The following is a 27,612-nucleotide window of genomic DNA, read 5'->3' as shown; positions in this document are numbered from 1 at the left end:
CTCCATTTTTTAAAAAAATTTCAGAACTGTAAATTTTATTTTTACATTATTCTCCTGATTAGATTTTATTTATTTTTTAATTTTATTTTATTATGTTAATCACAATACATTACATCATTAGTTTTTGATGTAGTGTTCCATGATTCATTGTTTGCATGTAACACCCAGTGCTTCATTCAATACATGCCCTCTTTAATACCCATCACCAGGCCAACCCATCCCCCCACCCCCCTCCCCTCTAGAACTCTCACTTTGTTTCTCAGAGTCCATAGTCTCTCATGGTTTATCTCCCCCTCCGATTTCTCCCCCTTCATTTTTCCCTTCCTACGATCTTCTTTTTTTTAACGTATAATGTATTATTTGTTTCAGAGGTACAGGTCTGTGATTCAACAGTCTTACACAATTCACAGCACTCACCATAGCACACACCCTCCCCAATGTCTATCACCCAGCCACCCCATCCCTCCCACCCCCCACCACTCCAGCAACCCTCAAGTTTGTTTCCTGAGATTAAGAATTCCTCATATCAGTGAGATCATATGATACATGTCTTTCTCTGATTGACTTATTTTGCTCAGCATAATACCCTCTAGTTCCATCCACGTCGTTGCAAATGGCAAGATTTCGTGTTTTTTTTTTTTGTTTTTTTTTTTTTTATGATGGCTGTGTAATATTCCATTGTATATATATATACCACATCTTCTTTATCCATTCATCTGTTGATGGACATCTTGGCTCTTTCTGTAGTTTGGCTATTGTGGACATTGCTGCTATAAACGTTGGGGTGCATGTACCCCTTCGGATCACTACCAACTAGAGTGACCACTGATTGCAACATGGGAAGAAAAACTGTCACCCATAGCATTTTTATGGAACTCTTAATGTATTTGTTTACAGTTTTATGACTTGTTTATTTTTATCACTAGAATATAAGGACTTTGAGGTTAGGGGCACTATTATGTTATGTTTGTATACTGTATTTTATTCTTATCATATTTCCAGATTTAGAATAATGCCTGGCATAGAACAGGCACTTAATATGTATTTGAATCATTGAGTGATTGTTTCGTAGGCCCCAGGATACATAAACCTCTTGGAGGTTTGGGACTGGCTTATCTGTTTTTCTATGGTTTACTGTTACTATGAATTAGGGGAGAACAATGTATCTCTTTGCTGTTTGAGTTTGCTTGGATTACCTAACAGATTTTGTCACCTCGGAGTTGGTGGTGTATTTGTGTATGGTTTTTTTTTTCTTAAAATCTTTTATTTATTTATTTGAGAGGGAGGGCGAGAGAGAGCGAGCAAGTGCATGAGCTGGGGGGAGGGAGAAGTAGACTCCCCTCTGAGTAGGGAGCCTGACACAGGGTTTGATCCCAGGACCCTAAGATCAAGACGTGAAGGCAGATGCTTAACCGACTGAGCCACCCAGGCTCCCCTATTTGTGTGTCTTTTAGTTAGCCTTTTTATTTTTTTAATATAGTTTTTCTATAAATGTGACTTTATTTCAAAATGCCAGTGGCTACAACACTCATAATATTTGTGGGTTGTTTGTGACTCCGTTCCCTTGACACATTTACATATGAAGGAGAAACTGTTTCAGCTGCTCTGGGAGGAGGAGTCTATTGATCTTATGAGGCTGCTGAGTCCCAAACCACTTCCAGATTCTAAGGTGGCAGAGCTGCAGCAAAGAAGGGGGCCCTGCCTCCTGCTAGAGCCTAGCTAACCTTTTTTAAAAAAAAAGGTTATTTATTTTAGAGGGAGTGGTGGGGCCGAGGGAGAGGGAGAGAGAGAATCTCAAGCAGACTCCCTGCTGAGTGCAGAGCCCCATGTGGGGCTCATGGCCCTGAGATCTTGACCTGAGCTGAAATCAAGAGTTGGGCGCTCAACACACTGGCCACCCAGGTGCCCCTTAATCAGCTTTTGACTGCCTTTCTCTTTAGGCATCTATGCAGAAAAGGAGTTAACATACTAGGTTTGCTTTCTTTAGAAGGGTCTGCTTATAGGTTGGGCCTTGGCTGGCATATGAGAAATTGGATTTTGGGAGTGTTCCTACCCTTTCATAACTGATAAGAGTGATGTATTATAACTAAACTGTTTGGGATTCTTTTGGGAGTCTGGCATTTTGGTTTATGCTCTATCAGTTTGTGTTAGGTAGAGGGTGCCTACATGATAAGCCCCCCAATAAAAACTTTGGACACTGAATCTCTAATAAGCTTCCTTAGTTAGATAGCATTTCACATATTTGTCATATTTCACTGCTGGAGGAATTAAGTGCCTCATTATGACTCCATGGGGAAGAGACTCTTGGAAGCTTGTACCTGGTTTTCTTCAAACCTCACCTTGAGGATCTATGGCTTTTTCCTTTGTTGATTTTGGTTTGTATTATCTTGCTGTAATGAATTCTAACTGTGAGTAGGAGTCCTTTGAGTCCTCTCAGTGAATCACTGACCCCATCTTAAAGATGCACCTTATGGAAATTATAATCTTCTTCCCGCTCTGCTCTGTCTTTGACATTATGGGAATGTTCAGCAGAATGACAGCTTAATCTGTTGTAATCTGGATAAAGAAATATATAAATTAAGGTGTAATTATTTAATTTTTGGAAGGATTAGAATAATAAGGGACTTATTTATTATACTTGATGTATTATAATCCAATTTTAGAAATTTAAGTTTATACCAGATTTTATAGGGACATTTCTGTTAGGGTAAGCCACTCTTTTCCTTGTATATTTCTTAATAGAATTCTAGTGATACTCTGAAATCCTAATTGTGTTTGTCTTGAGAAATTTGTGTTCTAGGAAAGGGATATTGTTGCTTCAGCTATTCTCTTATTTGCCTCTGTTACTGCAAGGTTCTTGTGTTGTTTATTTTAGATAGTTCATTTTGACACTTAGATAAACAGAAGCCAAACACACAAACATACCCAGAATTAGTCCCTGAACTTTGTTCCAGGGTAAAGATAAGGCATTTAGACTTCTCCAGTACAGATAAATAATGTCACAACTACTGAAAAATGGGTGTTATGTGACTCTTGGATTGTTTAGATGGACAGTGAAAGTTTTAAAAAACCCTGCCAACAAAGCTAAAGGGAAAATTTATATTCATCCACAGGACCTGCTTTTAAAAGGATTATAGATTTGACTCAATAAAACATCTCTACGTATCAGTTGTTCACAACATGCAAAAAAAATTTCTCATTCTTATTGAGCTTTATACTGTGTTTCTGCATTTTTTTTTTAAAGATTTTTATTTATTTGTCAGAGAGAGAGAGCACAAGCAGGGGGAGCAGCAGAGGGAGAGGGAGAAGCAGGCTCCTCCCTGAGCAAGGAGCCCAATGTGGGACTCGATCCCAGGACCCTGGGATCATGACCTGAGCCGAAGGCAGACGCTTAATGACTGAGCCACCCAGGCGTCTCTGTTTCTGCATTTTTAAAAATGGACTTAGTTGAGGTATAAACTGCATATGTTTAAACTGTACAATTCGATGAATTTTTGTGATTGTATATACTCATGAAACCCCCCCCCACCACAGTCAACATAGAACATTTTCATTATCTCCTCAAAGATTCTGTGTGCCCCTCTGTAGTCTGTTTTTTCCCTCTGCCACTAGCATGAGGCAACCACTGATCTGCTTTAGATTACTCTGTATTTTCTAGGATTTCATACAAATGGAATTTTCATATTAATGAAATTCTATGATGTGTTCTCATGTGTAGTGTTTTTTACAATGATATTGCGATTCATGCATATTGTTGCATGTATCAATAGTTTATTCCTTTTACTGCTTAGTAGTATTATGTGGATATATTACATTTTGTTGGTCCATTCACCAATTTTTGGACTTGGATTGCTTCCATTTTGGGGGCCATTATAAATAAAGCTACTATTGTACTTGTTTTTGCATGGACATACATTTTCATTTTACTGGTATGCCCTACCTTTTGTTCATTTGAAAAAATAGTTCTAGGGGCACCTGGGTGGCTTGGTCGTTAAGCGTCTGCCTTTGGCTTGGGTCATGATCCCGGGGTCCTGGGATCGAGCCCCACATCAGGCTCCCTGCTCGGCGGGAGGCCTGCTTCTCCCTCTCCCCCACTTGTGTTCCCTCTCTCTCTGTCTCTCTCTCTGTCAAATAAATAAATAAAATCTCAAAAAAAAATAAGCACCATATTTAAAAAAAATAGTTCTAGTAATACTTCTTGTCCTTGGCAAAAAATAGGGGAAGGAAACACATCAATTATTTACTTATTCAGTAAACATATATTGAATGCCAGGCATAATGCCATGTGGTAAAGACACAGTAGTGTACAAGAACTGAGATCCTGCTGTCACAGAGTTTACAATTTGGTGAATTAAGCCAGGCATATTACAATAGTAAGTGTGAAGATTTTGTGAAGAATGGAATGCTATAGAGCATATAATATGGGTTCCCCATGGTCTGAGGTGATTAGGGAAAGATTCTTTGAAGAAGAGAAGTTAAGATGAATAGGAATTAAGTAAATGATGCATTCTAGGTAGAGGGAATAGAATTCATGAAGACTCTCAGGTGAGAACGAATGGTACTCTGTGGCTTCTGTTGGGATGATGGTAGAGGGATTTACAGTTGCTAAATCATGCAGGTCCTTATACACCATGTTAAACATTTTGGAAATGAAAATCAAACAAAGAAGTAACATGGTCCAGTTGTGGATCTCAGCTCCATTTATATGGTGGTCAGGTTTTTTGAGTAAGTACTTTATAGTCTCTTCATTTCTAAAAATTCTACCTTTCATCTTTAATTCTGTTGATTACTTTTAATTATAAGTTTTAGTAAGGAATGCTGTTAATTCTAAGTTTTGGTAAAGAATGCTCTCAGGGGGGTGCCTGGGTGACTTAGTCATTAGTGTCTGCCTTTGGCTCAGGTCATGATCCCAGGGTCCTGGGATCAAGCCCCACATCGGGCTCCCTGCTCAGCAGGAGGCCTGCTTCTCCCTCTCCCACTCCTCCTGCTTGTGTTCCCTCTCTGGCTGTCTCTTGTCTCTGTCAAATAAATAAATAAAATATTTAAAAAAAAAAAAAAGAATGCTATCAGGAAGATGAGCAGAACATTGGAATAAAACTGAGGCCACTCCTCTTTTTATTTTCTTATTTATTTCCAATAAAGTAAAATTTGAGTACCAAGATACTAGTGGAATATTAATGTTTTAAACTTCCATTTACCTAAGAAAAGGATATTTACAGGAAATAAATTTTGCAAGAGGCCTGATATTTAATGCTTGGTTACAATCTGATGAGCTTTTGTAACCTAGTAACATGTTAAGATACTAAGAACTCTTTTATAGTATTTTCTCGGAGGCTAGGAAAAGGAAATGTTTTTGGAGGAGCAGGGTTGTTGTAACAGTTTACAATTGTATTTTAAAGAATAAAAGCAAAAAGTGAGTATAATCTCAAGCTATTTTTGTTTATATGTAGTGCCTGATATACTTATATAAACTATTAGAGCTGCACTATCTACTGTGCACTATCTAATATAGGCACTAAGCTATATTAGTCAACTTGAGCTGTCATAACAAAATACCCTAGATTGAATGGCTTAAACAACAGGAATTTATTTCTCACAGTTCTGGAGGCCGGGAAGTCCAAGTTCAAAGTGCTGGCTCATTCAGTTCCCAAGTAAGCTCTCCCTTCCTGGTTTGCAGATGGCTATCTTCTGGCTGTGTTCTCACATGGTGGAGAGGGATGGGGGAGAGACAGGAAGCAAGGTGTCTGGTTTTTCTTATAAGGGCACCAATCGCATCATGAAGGTCTTACCTTATGGTTTCAACTAAACCTAATTACTCCCAAAGTCTCCACCTCTAAATAGCATCATGTTGGAGGTTAGGGCTTCAACATGAATTTTGAGGGGAGTAAGTCCATAGCAGTGTCTGTTTAAATTTATATTTAAATTAATTGAAGTTAATGGGGTGCCTGGGTGGCCCAGTTGGTTAAGCATCTGACTCTTGATTTTGGCTCAGGTCCTGATCTCAGGGTGGTAAGACTGAGCCCCTTGTCAGGCTCTGCGCTCAGCGCAGAGTCTGCTTGTCCCCCTCCTTCTGCTCCTCCCCTGCTCACTCTCTCTCGGTCTCTCTCTCAAATAAATAAATGATAAAATCTTCGAAGAAAAATTAATTGAAGTTAAACAATAAAAAAATTCAGTTCCTTGTTGCATTAGCCATATTTCAAGTGCTTAATAGCCATATGTAGCTAGTGGCAATTTTATTGGGCAGTACAGGTTAGAATATTTCTGTCTTTGCAGAAAATTATACTCCATCGAGAGTGTCTGGAGGCCTTTCAAGATCGTTATAGATCATAAGAAAGACATTAGTCCTATTTTGGGTAAGAGGCAATGCTCTGATTGCTTCTAACTTGGAATCTGTTCTCAGTGAACACCTATATAATGAACTCTTAGAAAGTAGAGTTTTTTTGTTTGGGTGCAATGATTAGTTTCATTTTAAAGTTTTTTTTTTTTTTAAACCCTACTGCTTGCTGTGTTATCATCATAGTGTATTCTTTTGAATAATTTTTACTTTAAAGTAGTTTTGCTAATTGTTTCAGATCTTATCAGAAAGATTGTTTCTATATGTATAGCACTTTTCAAAGCTCTTTCATATATCTCTGCAAGCCGTGGTGAACCTGAGTTTGGAGATGGCATTTAATGTAGGGGACTTTATATGTGGCTGTCTCCTAGAAGGTGCAGAGTAGTATGAACTCTTCTTTCTAATAACAATAAATGTATAAGTTGATTGGCATTCTTCCTTTTCTCCTCCCCTTCCTTTCTGTCTTTATTTTTTTAATGTGCTGCATACCAATTTGTTAATTTTAGAGGGGGATATACCTTTCTAGTAACCCTATACCACTGTCTGCCAAATTGCCCCATTTTCAAAATAGATTTATCGTTTATATGTCTACACTAGTATTATTAGCACCTGACCCAAAATAATGAATGACATTTTTAAAGTTTTTATTTATTCATTTATTTAAGTAATCTATACACCCAACATGGGGCTTGAACTCATGATGCCGAGATCAAGAGTCGCATGCTCTTCCAACCGAGCCAGCCAGGTGCCCCAAAATAATGAATGAGATTGAACTTCATGTTGTAAGATTTTGAGCTAAGACAATAGCCTTGTGTGTGTTTGGGTTTTGTATATTGTGGTGGTCACATCCAGTTCAGTTATTTATTGCTTCAGATGATGAAGGGTTTTTTGTTCATTGACACATTCTTAGTATCTGACACAATTTTTGTTACTGTGAAGGTGCTCTATAATTATTTATTGAACAAACTTTGAACCAATGATAATTGTCTTATAAATACAATCTCATACAGCATCTAGCATAGTTCTGTGTATGTATTGGTCACTGAGTCAGTTCTTATTTATCAATGTGTGCTCCCTATATGTATTATACTGAGATACCTATTTCAAGATTTTTCATAAGTGGAGAGAAATCTGATTTTATTTATTTTTTATTTATTTTTTATTTTTAAAGATTTTATTTATTTGACAGAGAGAGACACAGCGAGAGAGGGAACACAAGCAGGGGGAGTGGGAGAGGGAGAAGCAGACTCCCCATGGAGCAGGGAGCCCGATGCGGGGCTCGATCCCAGGACCCTGGGACGACGACCTGAGCTGAAGGCAGACGCTTAACGACTGAGCCACCCAGGCACCCCGAGATCTGATTTTAGAATAGCAGAGAATATTTGAAAAATTAGCCATTTATAAACTATCAAATAAAATTCTGTAATAAAGTCCCATGTAATAAATCTTGATGTTGGCTGTATTATAGGAATCTGTATTAGTATAACTCATTTACATGGATATGAGTTAACAGTTTCTCATGACAATCATGTTTCTGGTGATTTCTTCAGCAATATGTATCTATAATGATTTTTTTTTTAGAATAAAAGAGGAAATAAAAATAATAAAGTAAAATAATATATCAGTTTATTTTTAGAAAGCTATGGTTTCATTTTTTTAAATATTTATTTATTTGAGAGAAAGAGCACTCACGCAAGTGGAGTGAGGGGCAGAGGGAGAGACTCTCAAGTAGACTCCCCACTGAGCATGGAGCTCGACTCTTAGGATCCATAAGATCATGACCTGAGCTGAAACCAAGAGACATTTAACTGACTGAGCCACCCAGGTACCCCGTGGTTTCATATTTATTTTTAATTACTACAGATAAGCCATTGAGATCTTTGGAAACATGGTAATTGTCCTCGGTCAAACTTTCATTCCCCCCCGCCCCGTATCAAACAATAGAATGAGACACTTCTACTCAAAGAATAACAACAACAAAAAAAACATAGGTTACAAGGGGGTGCTTAGCCGACTCAGTCAGTAGAGTATGCAACTCTTTTCTTTTTTTTTTTAAATATTTTATTTATTTATTTGAGAGAGAGCAAGAGAGAGAGCATGAACAGGGAGGAGGGGCAGAGAGAAGGAGAAGCAGACTCCTCGCTGAGCAGAGAGCCCAATGGGGGACTCGATGCCAGGACTCTGGGATCATGCCCCGAGCCGAAGGCAGATGCTTAACCGACTGAGCCACCCAGGCGCCTGAGCATGCAACTCTTAATCTCAGGTTTGTGAGTTCAAGCCCCATGTTGGGCATAGAGTCTGCTTAAAATGAAAAAAATAACATAGGTTACAAAGTTTCATTTTTTTAAAGTAAATGATTAGACATCTTCAGTTTAAATGGCATGATAACATATGACTAGTTCTGTATAATGATACTTTTTTGCTGAAAACATTCATTTAGCACATCTATAAAATTGATTTTTTAAAAATTTGAGTGCTTCATTTCCTTGTTTTCTTTGTCAGTGCCTTGTGTTAGAATTTGGCTCTGCCCTCTTGTTTCAAACTCTCCTTTTTACTCTTTCTATATCTCTGAGTTTAACAGATATTCAAAGTAGATGCCAGCCAAGATGTAATCATTTCTTTCATCCTCACATTTCTCTTTATTTTAAAAAATTGCCTTTGTTTTATTTGTATAAGTTGTATTTTTTACATTCTTTTTTTTTTTTCTATTTTTTTTTTTTTAAAGATTTTATTTATTTATTTGAGAGAGAGAATGAGAGACAGAGAGCACGAGAGGGAGGAGGGTCAGAGGGAGAAGCAGACTCCCTGCCGAACAGGGAGCCCGATGCGGGACTCGATCCCGGGACTCCAGGATCATGACCTGAGCCGAAGGCAGTCGCTTAACCAACTGAGCCACCCAGGCGCCCTATTTTTTACATTCTTTAAACCAATTTTCTTATTTATTTTGTTCTTCAGTATGTAACTGCCTATAAGTAAACTGTTATTTATAACTATAATTTTCATGTCTGCCAAATCTCTCCAGTGTATAAATTGGTTATCACTAAGTTCTAAAAAGCTTTTGTAGAGTTAGGTTGAAAAAGCTGTTTTCTATAATTGTGTACAATTTCTGGAGTTTTACATTAATTGGCCTAACTTCTGTGCTATATCTTGAAGATGGAAAAAGTGTAGGCTGTTCTCAAAATGTTGGACTGAGAAAGTAAGATGTCCTGTTGCCAAAAATAAGGTTATTTTCGTACTGTCTCTGCTAGAATTCTTGCTTTTTTTTTTTTAAAGCATTTTCCTTTAAGTGAACTGCCTTTGCTTTGTGAAGTTCTAGTTTTTTGGATACTTGTTTATCAAACTTTTTGTCAACTACCACCTGGCTATTCACATCCAGAATGTTCACACTCTTTCTTTTACCCACTTTCAGTTATTTGGCAAACATGTTTTATTCAATAGAATTTTACTTAATTCTGTTAAATAAAAATAATGAAAACTACGTATCATGAGAAATAGAACAATATTTAGATTTCCTGGAGGTTGATTCTGCATTTGAAAATTATATGAAATTAAAGAAAAATGCCACAGTGTTTAAATTGTTTGGCATTAGAATACCCATGCTATTAAGAAAAAGAAAACCAGAAGAGTACTTTCCCATTTCTTTCTTCCTTCCTTCTCGCCTTCCCTCCTTCCTTTCTCTCTTTCTTTCTTTTTAAATTACGCTCCATGCCCAAAGTCGGGCTTGAATTTATAACCCTGAGGTCAAGAGTCACATGCTGTACTGACTGAGCCAGCCCGGCCCCAAGAGTACTCTTAAACAGGGAGGAAGAAATCCTTGTACTTATATCTTGACAGATACAATTAAAAATTTAGTAAACTTTGATGAATCTCATAAGCAGTAATGATTAAATTAAAACAAAAGTTTCAGGATGCTATGTACTACCTTTTATGCAGGTTTTTTTTTTTAAACTAACTCTGTCTCCAATGTGGGACTCAGACTCATGACCCCAAGATCAAGAGTCATATGCTCTACTAACTGAGCTGGCCAGGTGCCCCAATTTCATGCAGATTTTAAAGATTTTATTTATTTATTTTAGAGAGAGGGCACATCCGCGCGTGCGTGTATGCATGTACACACACGCACACGCGAGCAGGGGGAAAGGCAGGGGGAGAAGAGGGACAAGCAGACTCTGCTCTGAGTGCGGAGAACCTTCCCAGGGCCCCAGGGCTCAGTCTCACAACCAGGAGATCATGACCTAAGTTGGAACCAAGAGTCCCACGCTCAACTGACTGAGCCACCCAGGCACCCCTCATGCAGATTTTAAAAACACTCTCAAAGGGCACCTGGCTGGCTCAGTTGGTAGAGCATGTGACTCTTGATCTCGGGGTTATAAGTTCGAGCCCCACATTGGGTGTAGAGATTACTTAAAAATAAAATCTTTAATAAAATAAAATAAAATTCATGAAAGCACCTTCAAACAATGCCAAATACTGTTTATGGATACATATATATGTAGTAAAAATATAAAGCAATAGATGTAAAGGTTAAACACAAATTTCATGAGTGTGGTTACTTTTCAGGAAACAGGATCAGGGAAGGGTCCAGATAAATTTCCAGGTGTGAATGTAACATTTAGAATATATTCAAAGCTGTTTAAACCAAAAATATTATTTGTTACATCTGAATGGTGGGTACTATGGTTAATGTCATACTTTTCTGTGGTTTGGAAATTTTTGTATTAAAAAGGAGAAAAAAATCAATAGGAAAAATAAAATTAGTATTAAAGAAAGTAAAGAAATAGACATGGTACTTACTACAAAACTGAGTAAGAGTCCTGGAAGAACAACCTCAGTAGCTCTCACAGAAGCAGAGGAAAATACAAAAACAATGAAATAGAATATACTGATTTTGGAGACTATGGAGTCATAATATTACTGTCATTTCTGAAACAGATAAGACAAAGGAATGAAAACAGTTATCAAAGCATAAATCAGTATTGTTTTCCTATTCTGAAAGAAGACCAAATTTATATTGAAAGGATTCAATGAGTATCAAATATATAATAAAAAGAGAACAGCACTTAGATACATGCTAATAAATTGATTGGATTAAAAAGAAAAAGGAAGAAAAATAAATCTATAAGCATTTGTAATTAGTCCACCATTCCCAGGTTGGTGAAAAGGAACTAAAATCAAGCTTTGCCTCTGGAAATCTGATGCTCATTATGAGCTGTGCTAACGGTTTTGACACAAAAATGATGATTCCAGGATAAAGGGGAAGCAAGAAAATAGGAGTTTTAAACTAGAAGCGGCAGTTCATTTGACAGAATAAGAATTGACTTGATTCGGTTGACTGCCTAATGGTAAAGAAAATAAAAAATCACATGTTTTATATTCTCTTAGTTATTTGACAAACATATTCACATAATTTGAATTAATTATGTATATTACTTTTTTTCCTATCTCCTTAAGGGTCAGGAATCACGTAATAAATTTCCTTAGTACCTCCCTACTGTGGGGGTGAGGTAGCATTTTGGAGAGGATCGTTCTTTTACCAGGAAAGCTATTTTGCATATTGCAGAATATTTAGTACCGCTGGCCACTGGACTTAAAGCGTAATGAAGACCCCTCAGTCATTGTGACAACCCAAACAAAACAAACGAACAAAATACAGTTCTACATTGGAAATATTGTGGGTGGGTTCCAGACCACTGCAATAAAGTGAACATCACAATAAAGTGAGTCAAATGAATTTCTTGATTTCCCAGTGCCTTTAAGTTATGTTTATGCCATATTGTAGTCTATTAAGTATGCAATAGCATTACATCTAAAAAATAATGCTCATACCATAATTTAAATATATTTTATTGCTAAAATATACTGATCCTCCTCTGAGCTTTCAGTGAAACATAATCTTTTTGCTGATGGAGGGTCTTGCCTAGGTATTGATGGCTGCTGACTGATCAGGGTGGTGGTTGCTGAAGGTTGGATGGCTGTGGCATTTTCTTAATATAAGACAACAATGACGTTTGCCTCATCAGTTAACTTCCTTTCAAAGACAATTTCTTTGTAGCATATGATACTCTTTGATAGCATTTTAATCCACAGAAGTCTTTCAAAAATGGAATCAATCCTCTCAAACCCTGCCACTCCTTATCAGCTAAGTTTATGTAATGTTCTAAATCTTTTGTTGTCATTTCAATAATCTTCAGTGTCTTCATCAGGAGCAGATCTATCTTAAGAAACCACTTTCTTTGCTCATCTGTAAAAAGCAGTTCCTCATCTGTGCAAGTTTTATCATGTGATTGTGCAATTTAGTCACATCTTCAGACTCTACTTCTAATTCTAGTTCTCTTGCATTTTTCACCACATTTGCTGTTACTTCTTCCATTGGGGTCTTGAACTACTCAAAGTTGTCCATGAGAGTTGGAATCAACATCTTCCAAACTCTTGTTCATTTCGATATTTTGACCTCTTCCCATGAATCATGAATGTCCTTAATGGCATCCTGAATGGTGAATCCTTTCCAGGAGATTTTTAATTTACTTTGCCCAAATCCATCAGAGGAATCACTCTTTGTGGCAGCTACAGCCATACAAAATGTATTTCTTAAATAATAAGACTTGAAAGTCAAAATGATTCCTGCATTTATGGGCTACAGAATGGATTATGTGTTAGCAGGCATGAAAGCAACAATAATCTCTTTGTTCATCTCCATCAGAAGTCTTGGGTGACCAAGTGTATTGTCAATGAGCAGTAATATTTGGGATGGAGTTTTTTTTTCTGATGAGTAGCTCTCAACAATGGGCTTAAAATATTCAATAAACCATATTGTAAACAGATGTGCTGTCATCCAGATTGTTCCTTTTATAGAGTATAAGCAGAGTAGATTTAGCATAATTCTTAGGGGCTGTAGGATTTTTGGATTGGTCAATAAGCATTGGCTTCACCTTGGTTACCATTTGCATTAATTCCTAACAAGAGAGTCAGCCTGTGCTTTGAAGCTTTGAAGCTAGGCATTGACTTCTTTCTAGCTATGAAAGTCCTAGATGGCATCTTTTTCCTATATAAGACTGTGTTGTCTACATTGAAAATCTAAAAATACTAGAAATTGAAAATTGTCTAGTACAACCACTTTCATTAATTATTTTGGCTAGATCTTCTGGATAACTTGATGCAGCTTCTACATCAGTATTTGCTTCATCTTGTACTTTTATGTTACATAAATGGCTTCTTTCCTTAAACCTCATGAACCAACCTCTGCTAGTTTCCAGCTTTTCCTCTGTAGTGTCTTCACCTCTCTCAGCCTTCTTTGAATTGAAGAGAGTTAGGTCCTTGTTCTGCGTTAGGCTTTGACTTAAGGGAATGTTGTACTGGTTTGATATTCTATCCAGACCACGAAAACTTTATCTGTATCAGCAATAAGGGTATTTGGTTTTCTTATCATTCATGTGTTCATTGGAGTAGCACTTTTAATTTCCTTCAAGAACTTTTCCTTTGCATTCACAACTTGGCTAACTGGCATAAGTGGCTTAGCTTTTAGCCTATCTAGGCTCTAGGCACACCTTCCTCACTAAGCTTAAACATTTCTAGCTTTTGATTGAAAGTGGGAGATGTGTGACTTCTTTTCACTTGATCACATAGAGGCCATTGTAGGGTTATTAATTGGCCTAATTTCACTATTGTTGTGTCACAGAGAATAGGGAGGCCCAAGGAGAGGGAAAAAGATCGGGAACTCCTGGTCCGTGGAACAGTCAGAACACACACAACATTTGTCAACTAAGTTCTATATGGTTGTAGTTTGTGGCAACCCAAAGCAATTACAGTAGTACAAACAAAGATCACTCTTCAAAGTTCACCATAATGACCATCATAATAATAAAGTTTGAAATATTGTGAGAATTATCAAAATGCGATACAGAGACATGAAGTGAACAAATGCTATTGGAAAAATGGTGCTGATGAACTTGCTTGATGTGGGGTTGCCATAAACCTTCAATTTGTCAAAAACTCAGTATCTGGGAAGCTCAATGAAACAGTATGTCTGTATCACTTCCACACATTTTCAGTTGACCCTTCTGGACAAGTGGTCCTGTCTAAATTAGGAACTGCTGTTCATCTACTGATTTGTACTCAGGGTGTCAACCGACATGTACCAATCAAAATAAAAATACAAAGGGTAGCTGTCTAAATCTTTTTAATAATGTAAATTATTGCAGTAATTCCATCTTTTACCTAGTTTTTCATCATGCCTCTTCATCACCCCCATATATTTTTTTTTAAAAGAGACTTTAATAGAGTAGTTTCGGGTTCACTGCAAAATCGAGTGGAAAGTACAGAGAGTGTTCTCATCTAGCCCCTGCCCAGATGTGCTGCCTCCACTATCAAAATCAAGTTGAGGACGTTTCCCTCCATTCCTAGTTTGCTGAGAGTTTTCATCATGAATGGGTATTGGATTTTTTCAAGCGCTTTTTCTGCATCTGTTGATTTGATTGTGTGATTTTTCTTTTTAGCCTGTTGATGTGTGATAGATTACATTAATTGATTTTCAGATATAGAACCAGCTTTGCCCACCTGGAATACATCGCCCTATACATTTTTTTCCCCAAATGCTCAACTATAGATAGGCCTTGTGATTTTTTAGTCTTAGCAATTCTATGTTCAAAGCTCCTTTGCATTGGTTTTTATTTTAAAAGATTTATTTATTTATTTATTTGAGAAAGAGAGAGCATGAGTGAGCACGAGCAGGGGGAGGGGCAGAGGGAGAAGCAGACTCCCTGCTGAGCAGGGAGCCTGCCTTGGGACTAGATCCCAGGATCCCGGGATCATGCGTGACCTGAGCAGAATGCAGATGCGTAACTGACTGAGCCACCCAGATGCCTCTATGCATTGTTTTAACTTAAATTTTTCATATATAAGATGAAGAGATTGAACTATTAAAACTAAAGTTCATCTTAGTGCTCTACTTCTATGATTCATGTCTAGAATATTTAGGCTGTTATTGCCAAAAAACCCAGCATTTTAAAATTTTTATTGTGAAATATTTCAAACACATACCCAGAGACAGATATTGAAGACCAAGATTTAGCAGATAGTACATTTTGTCATATTTGTACTTGATATACTTAAAAAATGTATGTGTGCATGTATTAGGTTAGTTAAAACTCCACTCTGTAATTATATTTCCTTTACTCCTTACCAAAACTGATCACTCTCCTGTAGTATGAATCCTTTAAAAAAAAAAAAAAAAATTATACCTGCAGTTTTAGTACATAATATATGCATCCATAAACAATCTACATTATTATTTTGGGTTATTTTACTTTATATAAATGATACCATACTGCATAATGTGTTCAAAAACCATTTTTTAAGAAGTTACATGGAGATGGGGTGCCTGGGTAGCTCAGTTGGTTGAGGATCCGACTCTTGGTTTCAGCTCAGGTCATGATCTCAGGGTCCTGGGATCAAGCCCAGTGGCAGGCTCCGTGCTCAGCAGGGATTCTGCTTGAGGATTCTCTCCCTCTCTCTGTACCCCTCCCCCCACTCGTACTCACTCTCTCTCTCTAAAATAAATAAATCTTTAAAAAGTTACATGGAGAGTAAGATAGTAAGATTAATAGTTATTTCCATATTTTGCATTAATTAAATTACACAGATATCCTCCCACCATCGAATTAGGATATGAAAATCTTTGGGGAGGTACAAATTAAGAAACTGAGCAAGCTGGGAAATTGGGATTTGAATTCTGGTTCATCCAACTCTCAAGCCCATGTCTTATCATATACCAGGCAGCTTACATTCCATTCTTTGATAAATGCCAGGATTGAATGACTACTGCAGCTTCTCAGGTATTTGCCTTAATTTGGGGCATTGTTCAAAGCAATAAAGAGCAGTGGTCTCCTTTTTAACATCAGAAAATTTTGTAACATCCGCTTTTCAGTAAATATGTTGATTTAGAAAATATGTAATGATAAAGAAACTTTGGAAGGATGCCTAAGTAAATTAGTTAAGAATAGTGGTTTCCTGGGGTGCCTGGGTGGCTCAGTCGTTAAGTGTCTGCCTTTGGCTCAGGTCATGATCCCAGACTTCTGGGATCAAGCCCTGCATCGGGCTCCCTGCTCAGCAGGAAGCCTGCTTCTCCCTCTCCCACTCCCCCTGCTTGTGTTCCCTCTCTCACTGTGTCTCTCTCTGTCAAATAAATAAATAAAATATTAAAAAAAAAAAATAGTGGTTTCCTGAGGTGGGAGGAGGGTAACAGTAGAATAGACAAATGGGAACAAAAGTATGAGTGAAACTTTTCACTCTATGTCTTTTATATTTCTGTATTTTATTTTATTTTTTTATTTATTTTTTTTTAAAGATTTTATTTATTTATTTGAGAGAGAGAGAATGAGAGAGAGCACATGAGAGGGGTTAGGGTCAGAGGGAGAAGCAGACTCCCTGCCGAGCAGGGAGCCCGATGTGGGACTCGATCCAGGGACTCCAGGATCATGACCTGAGCTGAAGGCAGTAGCTTAACTAACTGAGCCACCCAGGCGCCCTATATTTCTGTATTTTAAACCATATAAAACATTGCCTGCTCAAAAAAGGCTTTAGAGAGAAAAAAGAAATATGTAATCGCAGAATTTACCCATACTTTAAAATGGTATCTGTTACTCATAATGGCATCTAGTGAATTTGCAAATCAGTAATGCCTGTATTTGTGGACATACTCCTTCAGTTCACGGATGGTGCTTGATAAACAGGTGCACCTGCTGCAGACTTAGTGGAACAATTCTGGAGTACCTACATGTTTGAAATCCAGCAGGTTGGTAACTGTGGTTCTAGGCCCATCTAGAGTCAAACTTATTTAATGATTCTTATCATTTACTAAATTTGACATGATATGATGAAAAGCAGTTTACTGAGAAATGAATTGTTTGTGACCATAATTTTATCAAAATAACAAAATAATTGAAGGGTAATTTTTCCAGTTACTATTTTATGGTGCAACAGCAGGGCTGTTTTGAAAATGTGTTTTTTGGGCGTTTTACCTTTTTTATTCTTAAATACTTTGCTAGGTATGTAAATTGACACTTGAAAATACTTTTTAACCAAATATCCATCAAAACATTACTATAAGTAGAATATGATCATTAAAATTTAAAAGAAAAAGAGCCCTTTTAACATTTTAGATCCTTTTAATTTTTTTGATAAATTGTTTTTAAAATTCATTACAGAAATAATGCATGGTCTTCATTATAGAAAAAGAATTCAAAAGGGCAGAGAAATAAAAAGAACATTCAGTTCTCTCCATCCAGAGATGATCATGGCTTATACCTTTGATTTTTGCTATTGTAAACAGTTTAAAATAAAACAAGTTGAATGAAAATAATTATAAATTCAAAAGAAAAATAGTTAAAATAAAAATCTGAATTTCACCTGAAACTAATATTACACTGTATGTTAACTAACCGGAATTTATTTATTTATTTATTTATTTAAAAAACGATTTTATTTATTTATTTGACAGAGAGTAAGAGAGCACAAGCAGGGGAAGCAGCAGCAGAGGGAGAGGGAGAAGCAGACTCCCCACTGAACAGAGAGCCCGATGAGGGGCTTGATCCCAGGACCCTGGGATCATGACCTGAGCCGAAGGCAGCCGCTTAACCGACTGAGCCACTCAGGCGCCCCTAACTAACTGGGATTTAAATAAAAACTTGAAATTACTAAAAAAATAAATAAATAAAATTATGAAATAATAAAAAGAAACCTAAATTTTTCTGATAAGTTAGCCTAATATTTATTTGGCAGACATTCTGGAATCAGACAAACATGGGTTTGAATCTTTACTCTGATACTTAACACCTGGGTGATTTGGGTTAACTTACTTATCCCTCTGTATGTCTTAGTATCCTTCTTTGTAAAATTGAAATGATAATGCCCATCTAATAGGATTATTGGGAGGATCACCAAGACTGCAACTGTAATCTCCATTTAACAGTTAAATGTATGTTTTTATTTCTCAAGATAACAGATGTTTGTTATAATTTAAGGAGGTTATTTGTTTTTTAGAAGGATGAAATTTTTGGTCAAAGCTACAGGAAGATTTCTACTTAGCCAGTTTTATATTTTGAAATACAATTACTATCAAGTTAGAATTTATTTTGACATTCAAAGATTTTCATTGGCTAGATTTTTTAATTTTTTTTAACCTTGCCTTGCCAGTCTTTAGGCAGGAATTGATTAAAAGTGGTAAACAAGGGCGCCTGGGTGGCTCAGTTGGTTAAGCATCTGCCTTTGGCTCAGGTCATGATCCCAGGGTCCTGGGATTGAGCCCCATGTAGGGCTCCCTGCTCAGCAAGGAGCCTGGTTCTCCCTCTCCCTCTGCCTGTCGCTTCCTTTGCCTGTGCTCTCTCTCTCTCAAATAAATAACTAAAATCTTAAAAAAAAAAAAAGAAATGGTAGACAAATCTTCATTGTTTCATTATAACTGTTCCTATTGATCCTGGCTAGAGAGGGAGATGAGGAAAAATGGCAGTTCTTCTTCCATTGGAAATAAAGCAGTTGTACATTTTAATGGCTGATGAGGGCAGAATTGGTTGAATATAAGCTAGAAACTGGCATTCATGGTGGTATTCTTTTTGACTTCTGGTATAGCCATAGAAGTTTTTAAGTTTGGGATAAATGCTTCATGACATTGACTTTCTTTATAGCCACTGTCTTAGAAATATATTCAGTATCACTATCTTGGAAGTATTGAATATGAGCTCAGCTAATTTTCAGAACTAAATTTCATTTGAGTTGAAGGGAACACACAAAAATCCTCTTTAGTCTGACATAAATAAATGGGTAGATATAAACACAATGCAGAGTCAGGTGTTCTGGTCATTAGATTTACTTTGTAGACATGACTTTTGAAGAGTGAGCCTGGTTTATGTTAAGAAGAATGTTTTATAGGAGATTTTTTTTATGTGCTCCAGGTTTTACTTTTGTGATACTTAGGGCTTGTATAATGGAATTAAATATTTGTATGATTGCATCTCTCTGAGGAAATTGGCATGCTGAATATTTGTGGTTATAAGAAAGGTTGATGAGAGGAAGAGATAAAAGAGATAAATGGAGTGTGAGAAGGATAATGTATATGGTTTGATGTTTTGGTCTGTTACCTATCACTGAACATTACAAAATTAAAGATGTTTTAAAATGCATGTAATTCTGCAGTGAGTGAATGGAACAAGAACTTAGTATTGATTGCATTTGTTTTTTTCTCCTGTAAATTATGGGTAAACCAATAAAAATTATCCTAAGTATAAAATCTGTATTTTCCTCAAATGAACTATTGATAGTTAAATCTTTGATGTGCTATAAACTAATATTTTACCATCAGGAGGTTAGATCATTCGGTCATCTTTTAGATATGATTTGAGATGTGTGGCCAGAAGAACTGTCCCCATCCTCTCACATCCTTATGTGGCTGGTCACAAGAATCCTCACCCTCCTCTCACATCCTTGAAAATCATCCATACCAAGTTACTTTGTTCCTGAATTTTCTTCATTAGAAATTTCTTTTTGAGATAAAGCATTGCATTTCTCAACAGTCCCTCTATAAAAAAATTAATAAACTTTATTTTTGAGAGCAGTCTTAGGTACACAGGAAAATGAAGTAGAAAGTACAGAGTTCCCATATATCCCCATCCCAACACAGGCAGAGCTGCCCCACTGTTGATATCCTGCACCTCTGTGATACATTTGTTAGAACTGATGAACCTACAAATAACCATCATCATCACTCAGAGTCCACAGTTTACTCTTAGGTTCATTCTTGGTATCATACATTCTATGCACAAATATATAATGACATTGTCCACCATTGTAGTATCATACAGAAGAGTTGCACTGCCCTAAAAATCCTCTGCTCTGCGCATTCATCCCTCCCTTCTCCCAGCTCCTGGCAGCCACTGATCTTTTTATTGTCTCCATAGGTTTGCCTTTTCCAGAATGTCATATATTTGGAATCATACAGTATATAGCTTTTTCAGATTGGCTTCTTTCACTTTCCAGTTTCCTCTGTGTCTTTGTTTATCCATTCTTCAGTTGAGGGACATTTGGGTTATAAATAATTTTGGGTGACTACAAATAAAGTCACTCCAAGCATTTAGATAAAAGTTTTTGTGTGAACATAGTTTTTATTACATTTAGGTGAATACCTAGGAGTGGGATTACTGAGTTAAATGTTAAGTTAAACAAACTTATAAGAAACTATCAAACCATTTTCCACAGTGGCTGTACCATTTTGCATTTTCATCAGAAGTGTTTTCCCACCTGTGTCAGTATCCTTGGCAGTACTTGGTAGTATCAAGGGTTTATTGTTTTGTTTTATTTTTAACTTTTAGTCGTTCTAATAGATGTGTAGTACTATTTTATTGTAGTTTTAATTTGCATATTTTAATGTGAAAACCTATTTGTCAAAAGCCTTTTTATTTTTATGTCGGGGAAAGGAAATAGAGATAAAGATAGGAAAAGCTGGCCAGCAGAGGCTCCCACATCAAAGGGCCCTGGGTGTCCAGGGAAAGAGGGCATACTTTGCCTGTTGACCTTATTACAAAGGACTAGTCTTTGTTTAAACAACAACAAAGACACCCCATAACTGGAGTCTCTCATTTCAGATATTTAATGCCATAATTAGCTGATATTTATTTTGCCACATTTTACTTTGTTTATATGTAAGGAATACTGCTTGAATGACTCTCTAAACCAAGATTTTGTAGTACAAGCCAGTTTCTGCCAGTACTAGAAGTACTTGGTCAGAGGAAGTTAGGGAATTTGAATGCTTTGTAAGCTTTTAATGAACAAATGTATATGATGGGGCATAATGTATTCTCTTGGTAGAGCACATGGTCTTAATGTCAAGTTCCTTTTTGCAGACACCATACTTTCTCTTTCTAGAATATTATTCTTGTTTTACTTTAAATAAACAAGATTCCTTTTAAAATTGATCATGTAGGGGCGCCTGGGTGGCTCAGTCCGTTAAGTGGTTGCTTTCGGCTCAGGTCATGATCCTGGGGTCTTGGGATCGAGCCCCGCATTGGGCTCCCTGCTCCACGGGAAGCCTGCTTCTCCCTCTCCATCTGCCTGTCACTCTGCCTACTTGTGCTCTCTCTCTGTCTCTCTGTCAAATAAATAAATAAAATCTTTAAAAAAATAAAATAAAATAAAACTGAACATGTACACAAATGTTCATAGCAGTTTTATTTCTGAGAGCCGAAAGCTGGAAACTACCCAGATAACCTTTTTAAAGGGTGAAAAGTTAGATTGTGGTACATCCGTACTATGGAATACTACTCTATAAAAAGTAATGAACTATTGGGCACCTGGGTGGCTCAGTCGTTAAGCGTCTGCCTTCGGCTCAGGTCATGATCCCAGGGTCCTGGGATCGAGCCCCACATCGGGTCCCTGCTCAGCGGGGAGCCTGCTTCTCCCTCTCCCACTCCCCCCTGCTTGTGTTTCCTCTCTCGCTGTATCTCTCTCTGTCAAATAAATAAAAATAAAATCTTTAAAAAAAATAAAAAAATAAAAAAAATAGTAATGAACTATTGATACTGCAACAATGGAATGAACCTCAAGGAAAATTTGCTCAGTGAAAAAAGCCAATCTCAAAAGGATGTGTATTACATGATTCTGTTTATATAACAGCTGAGAAATAGCATAATTATCAAACTGGAGAATAGACTAGTGGTTGCTATAGGAATGGAGACAAATAGATGGTTAACATGAGGGAGTCTTGTGATAGTACAGTTGAGTATTTTTATTTTTATTTATTATTTTTTAAGGTTTTATTTTATTTTTTTTTTTAAAGATTTTATTTATTTATTTGAGAGAGAGAGAATGAGAGAGAGCACGAGCGGGGAGAGGGTCAGAGGGAGAAGCAGACCCCCCGCTGAGCAGGGACCCCGATGTGGGACTCGATCCTGGGACTCCAGGATCATGACCTGAGCTGAAGGCAGTCGCTTAACCAACTGAGCCACCCAGGCGCCCCTAAGGTTTTATTTATTCATTTGTCAAAGAGAGAGAGAGCGAGCACAAGCAGAGGGAATGGCAGACAGAGGGAGAAGCAGGCTCCCCGCTGAGTGAGGAGCCCAATGCGGGACTTGATCCCAGAACCCTGGGATCATGACCTGAGCCAAAGGCAGATGCTTAACTGACTGATCCATCCAGGTGCCCCTTGATTTTTTTTTTTTTAAATTTTAGGGATGCCTGGGTGGCTGTGCATAGATATGTACAGATTATTGCATGTATAACTGGTGAAATCTGAATAAGCTGTATGAATTGTCCTAATGTCAATTTCCTGACTTTGGTATTGTGTAGTGATTGTGTGGAATGTTTGCACTGAGGAGAGAGGCATTAGACTTCACTCTGTATTTCTTTCCAACTACCTATGAGTCTGTAATTATTTCAAAATAAAAATTTTCAATCTAAAAGTAATTGATTCAAATACAAATACTCTTGTTTTTGAAATGTGTAATTAATACATGGATATATTTTCATTAAAATTCAAGTAATATAAGAGCATTTGGTAAAAAGGGAAAAGGGCAAATCGTTATTTTCAGAGTAGGTTTTTTTTTCCCTTTCTCTCTTGCCCTCGTAAAAATAAAGAAGTATAATGATGTTGCTGATTTATATCTGTAATGATAGTTAACTGATCCAGACATGATAAAACTATGCCATACCTCTACACCCTACTTTCTTGGTGGTGTTTTATCATGGAGTGGGAAATTCAAGAGAGCTTAGTATTCCAGACATACTGTATCTGTTCCTGAAATTAAATGCTGCATAGGATTAGCAAATATTGATCCAGGAAGCATATGTAAACAGAAAATGATGATTTTATTCTCAGTAATTTAGATGTATATGAGGGGGAAAATAATATAATATTGTTTTCACACTCATACTATTTTTATAGCTTCATTTATTATAGAGTGGTAGAAGGACTAGATGATTATTGCCTAGATTTTGTAACCTTTGAATGGGAATATGATATTGAATACAGTACATGTAGATATGAAAACTGTCTATCCTTAATAGTACTGGGGATTTGTGCCATACAAAATGAGTTAAATAAACCTGATCTTGCTCTAGGAACAAATGTTCACTTCTAGCTTCATGTGGGAGATATGCATGTAAACAGATAAAATATAATCCTAAAGTAGTTAAGAGTAAAGAGCTTTGGGAGTGAAGTCTGCATGAAGAGCAAGAAAAAATGACATTCTGGATATTGGGAACATATGTGTAAGTGTCAGGAAAGGTCTTCCCATGTTAGTGGGAACCAAGAGTGGAGGAGTGGGATCAATGGCAAGAGGTAGATTGGGTCCCAGGACTGACTTACTCATGAGGTACAGGAGGCATAGGGCTGGGCATAGGGCCCACAGTATTTCTGGAGGCCATTGGTAGTTTCTTTTAAAACCAGAAGGAAAAAATGAACTTTTAGATTGAAGAAAATGTTTTAATGTCTGACATTAATAGATTTTCTTTATACCAATGCAGTTACAAAATATAATTTTAAATATTATTATTTTTTTAAAGATTTTTATTTATTTATTTGACAGAGAGACATAGCCAGAGAGGGAACACAAGCAGGGGGAGTGGGAGAGGGAGAAGCAGGCTCCCCGCTGAGCAGGGAGCCCGATGTGGGGCTCAATCCCAGGACCCTGAGATCATGACCTGAGATGAAGGCAGACGCTTAACCGACTGAGCCACCCAGGTGCCCCTTAAATATTTTTTTTTTATAGAGGAAGGGGCCTGTGGAAAAATAAAGTTCCTAGTGCCCATAGAAGTGATCATGCAAGTTTGTTGGTTCTTGATTATGAAGGATCTTACATACTAACTGAAGAGTTTGGATTTAATTCTAGAACGTTAGGGACCTAACAGATTTTAAGCATAATCAGTTCTGTCTTTTATGAAGATACCTCTGTCAGCAATTTGTATAAGACTATTTCTAGTTTAATGTAGTTACATTAAATCATAATTGTTTTAGTGATTATTATAACCAAATATCACCTGTTTAAAATGAGGAGAACAATTTTTAAAAATGTTTTATTTATTTGAGAGAGAGAGAGAGAATGAGTGGTGGGGGGAGGCAGCGGTGGGGGCAGAGGGAGAGAAGCAGACTCTGCTGACTGAGGAGCCTGTCGCAGGGCTTTATCTCATGACCCTGAGATCATGACCTGAGCCAAAATCAGGAGTTGGAAGCTTAACAGCTGAGCCACCCAGGTGCCCCAAGGAGAACAATTTTTTTAAAGACCCATGTCTAATTATTGTACCTGGTTAAGGATGTCCCTTAAAAGACATTGACCATAATGACCATACTTGACTGATCAAAATTTGTCTAGCTGTTGACAAACTTAGAATACCTACACGTAAATGATCAGGTATCTGTATGTAATCTGTGACAATATAATGCTAGGCTGTACTATTTCTCATTGTAACATTTGCTTTATCCCTATTTTTCCTACATTATTTATGAAGAATTCCTAGCTTTATACACAGATATTGCTGAGACTGATCTCAGCAAATAGCATTTTTTAAAAAAAGATTTTATTTACTTATTTGTCAGAGAGAGAGAACACAAGCAGGGGGAGTGGCAGGCAGAGGGAGAAGCAGGCTCCGATGCGGGACTCTTTTCCAGGACCCTGGATCATGACCTAGCCAAAGGCAGACGGTTAACCGACTGAGCCACCCAGGTGTCCCTCAACAAATAGCATTTTTACAAAGATTTATTTATATATACTTCTTTTTATTTATTTATTTAAATTCAATTAATGAACATATAATGTATTATTAGTTTCAGAGGTAGAGATCAGTGATTCATCAGTCTTATATAATACCCAGTGCTCATTATATCACATGTCCTCCTTAGTGTCCATCACCCGGTTACCGTCACCAGGTTACCATCACCAGGTGCCCGTATTTAGTTGATACTGGTAGTATCTTATACAAGACTGCCTGAAATGGTTTTAAATATGGAAATCAAGTTACATTTATTTTTTAGTAATTACTCTCTGTGAGAACTGAATTTAATAATTACTGTCTGTCTCCAAACAGACCATGTAAGATGCTTGAAGGATAGAACTCTATATTACCTACTTGTGAATACCCTACTTGCCTAGCCCAATACTTTGAAGGTGCTTTCTCCTGTAATAAATATAGCAGGTCTATGTGTCTAAATGGACTTGGGCAGGGGCGCCTGGGTGGCTCAGTCGTTAAGCGTCTGCCTTCAGCTCAGGTCATGATCCCAGGGTCCTGGGATCGAGCCCCACATCTGGCTCCCTGCTCATGGGAAGCCTGCTTCTCCCTCTCCCACTCCCCCTGCTTGTGTTCCTTCTTTTGCTGTGTCTCTGTCAAATAAAAATAAAATCTTTAAAAAAAATAAAAATAAATAAATGGACTTGGGCATATAGTTCTTGGCTCTTTCATTTCTTCCTCAGATTTTGGTCCTTAGTTCTATAGGTTCAGAAACATTATTTTCATAGGTCATTTCCAGTGCTAAGGTGCTAGTGAATTAAGCCATACTAGATAGGATACACACCCAAAATGAATAAATAAATCAAAAGCCCAAGAGGAATAAATATATTGGCCATATATAAATACATATTTAATGTATTAGATTGTTACTCTAGCTAGTCAAACCTTAGGAAAGTCAACTTTAAGAAACCAAATAAAGATCAGTTGTTGCTTTTGATAACCTTTTACTTCTTTGATAGTCTCAGCAATGTTGATAAATATTTGTTAGCTGATAAATTATGTGGCAAATATTCTATTGAAATTAGCTAAAACAGATTATGTATATGGAAAAAGATTAACTAGAATTGAAAGTACATTAGGTTGTCCCTTCAGCATACAGTGTGATTGAACATTCTGTTTCTGGCTTTTATATTGATATTTTTAATAACAAAGTCATTTTCTTTTTGTCCACTAATATTCTTAGTTTTTAAAACAAATTTACTAAGGTATACTTTATATACCATGAAATTCACTCATTTTCAGTGACCGATTATTTTTTTATAAATTTACAGAGCTGTGCAGCCACTACCACAGTCTAATTTTAGAACATTTCCATCTGCCCAAAAAGAAACCATGTACCCACTGGTAGTCATTCTCCTCATCCTTAGTTTACCATGCCCAATGATGTATGTTTAGCTTTCTACAACTGACTATAAAATATGATAAAAGTGAATACTGCAGTATTTCCCAAAATTATTCAACCCTCCAGGTTTGTTAATTTGTTTTGAAGTTTTGATAATTTAAAGCATGGACTTTTAAAATGATGTTTCTTTATTCAGATACCTAAATTATTTAATAGGAGAGTAGTGAGAATAATTTGTGTAAGTCAGTTTTCAAGTTTGCTTCTTACTTGGAGGTGACAAATTAATGAACAGAAAGAAGTTATTGAATAAATATAAATTACAAATGTATTCAGGTCTTGTTAGGGATTTAGTAGAAAAATTTAGAGTGCCTTTCAAAAAGACTAAGATTTTATATAATAATGTTTTACTAAGATTTTCTTAAAATTAAATTTGTCATTCTCTTACTTGTTTCAGCTTCTCAGAACCAAGAACGTCTATGTGCATTTAAAGATCCATATCAACAAGACCTTGGGATAGGCGAGAGTCGAATCTCTCATGAAAATGGAACAATATTATGCTCAAAAGGTAGCACTTGCTATGGCCTTTGGGAGAAATCAAAAGGGGATATAAATCTCGTAAAACAAGGCAAGTAACATTTTTCTTACCCGAAATAACTTTGTGTTTCATATAATTGAAGTTTATCTAAATAGGACCTGAAGGTAGATTAAAACCTTCTCCAGGAAAACAGTAAGTTTTGAAATATATATCCTGTATATATTCACCCATAAGCCCCAAATTTATAAAGGGTAATAGGTTTTTAGCTTATTTTAATAACATTTTTCTTACTACAATGTTAATAATATATCCTCATTCTTACAAAGTTTAGAAAATGTAGAGAACTATGAAAAAAACAGTTGTCTACAATTTCATACTCTTACAAACTCTTTTATATATTAGTTTATTCCCTGCAAGTATATTTTTTATGGACCTCTATGTATATGTGTGTGTACTTATTTTTCAAAATTAGGATGATACTGTATGTATAAACGATTTCATACCCAATATTTCCTATCTTAAATTATATTATGAACATTTTCCCATGTCTTTAAATATACTTTGAAAACATTTTTCACCTCTGTACAATATTTCATTGTATACATGCAATTTACTTACACATCACTCTGTTGTAGGACA

The 27,612-nt window shown here is 36.6% G+C and overlaps 1 protein-coding gene across 1 annotated transcript in view; it reads left to right on the top strand.

The window, feature by feature from the left end:
- BMPR2 (bone morphogenetic protein receptor type 2) overlaps positions 1–27,612 on the top strand; it is a 193,578-nt gene that overhangs the window by 83,689 nt on the left and 82,277 nt on the right. Inside the window, exon 2 of the mRNA XM_032404519.1 lies at positions 26,893–27,063. Within this exon, the coding sequence (XP_032260410.1) occupies positions 26,893–27,063 (171 nt within the window). The remainder of the gene's footprint in view (positions 1–26,892; positions 27,064–27,612) is intronic.

This window comes from Phoca vitulina, unplaced genomic scaffold (assembly GCF_004348235.1).
Source record: "Phoca vitulina isolate PV1807 unplaced genomic scaffold, GSC_HSeal_1.0 scaffold1, whole genome shotgun sequence".
NCBI lineage: Eukaryota > Metazoa > Chordata > Mammalia > Carnivora > Phocidae > Phoca > Phoca vitulina.
This window is presented reverse-complemented; position numbering and strand designations above follow the sequence as displayed.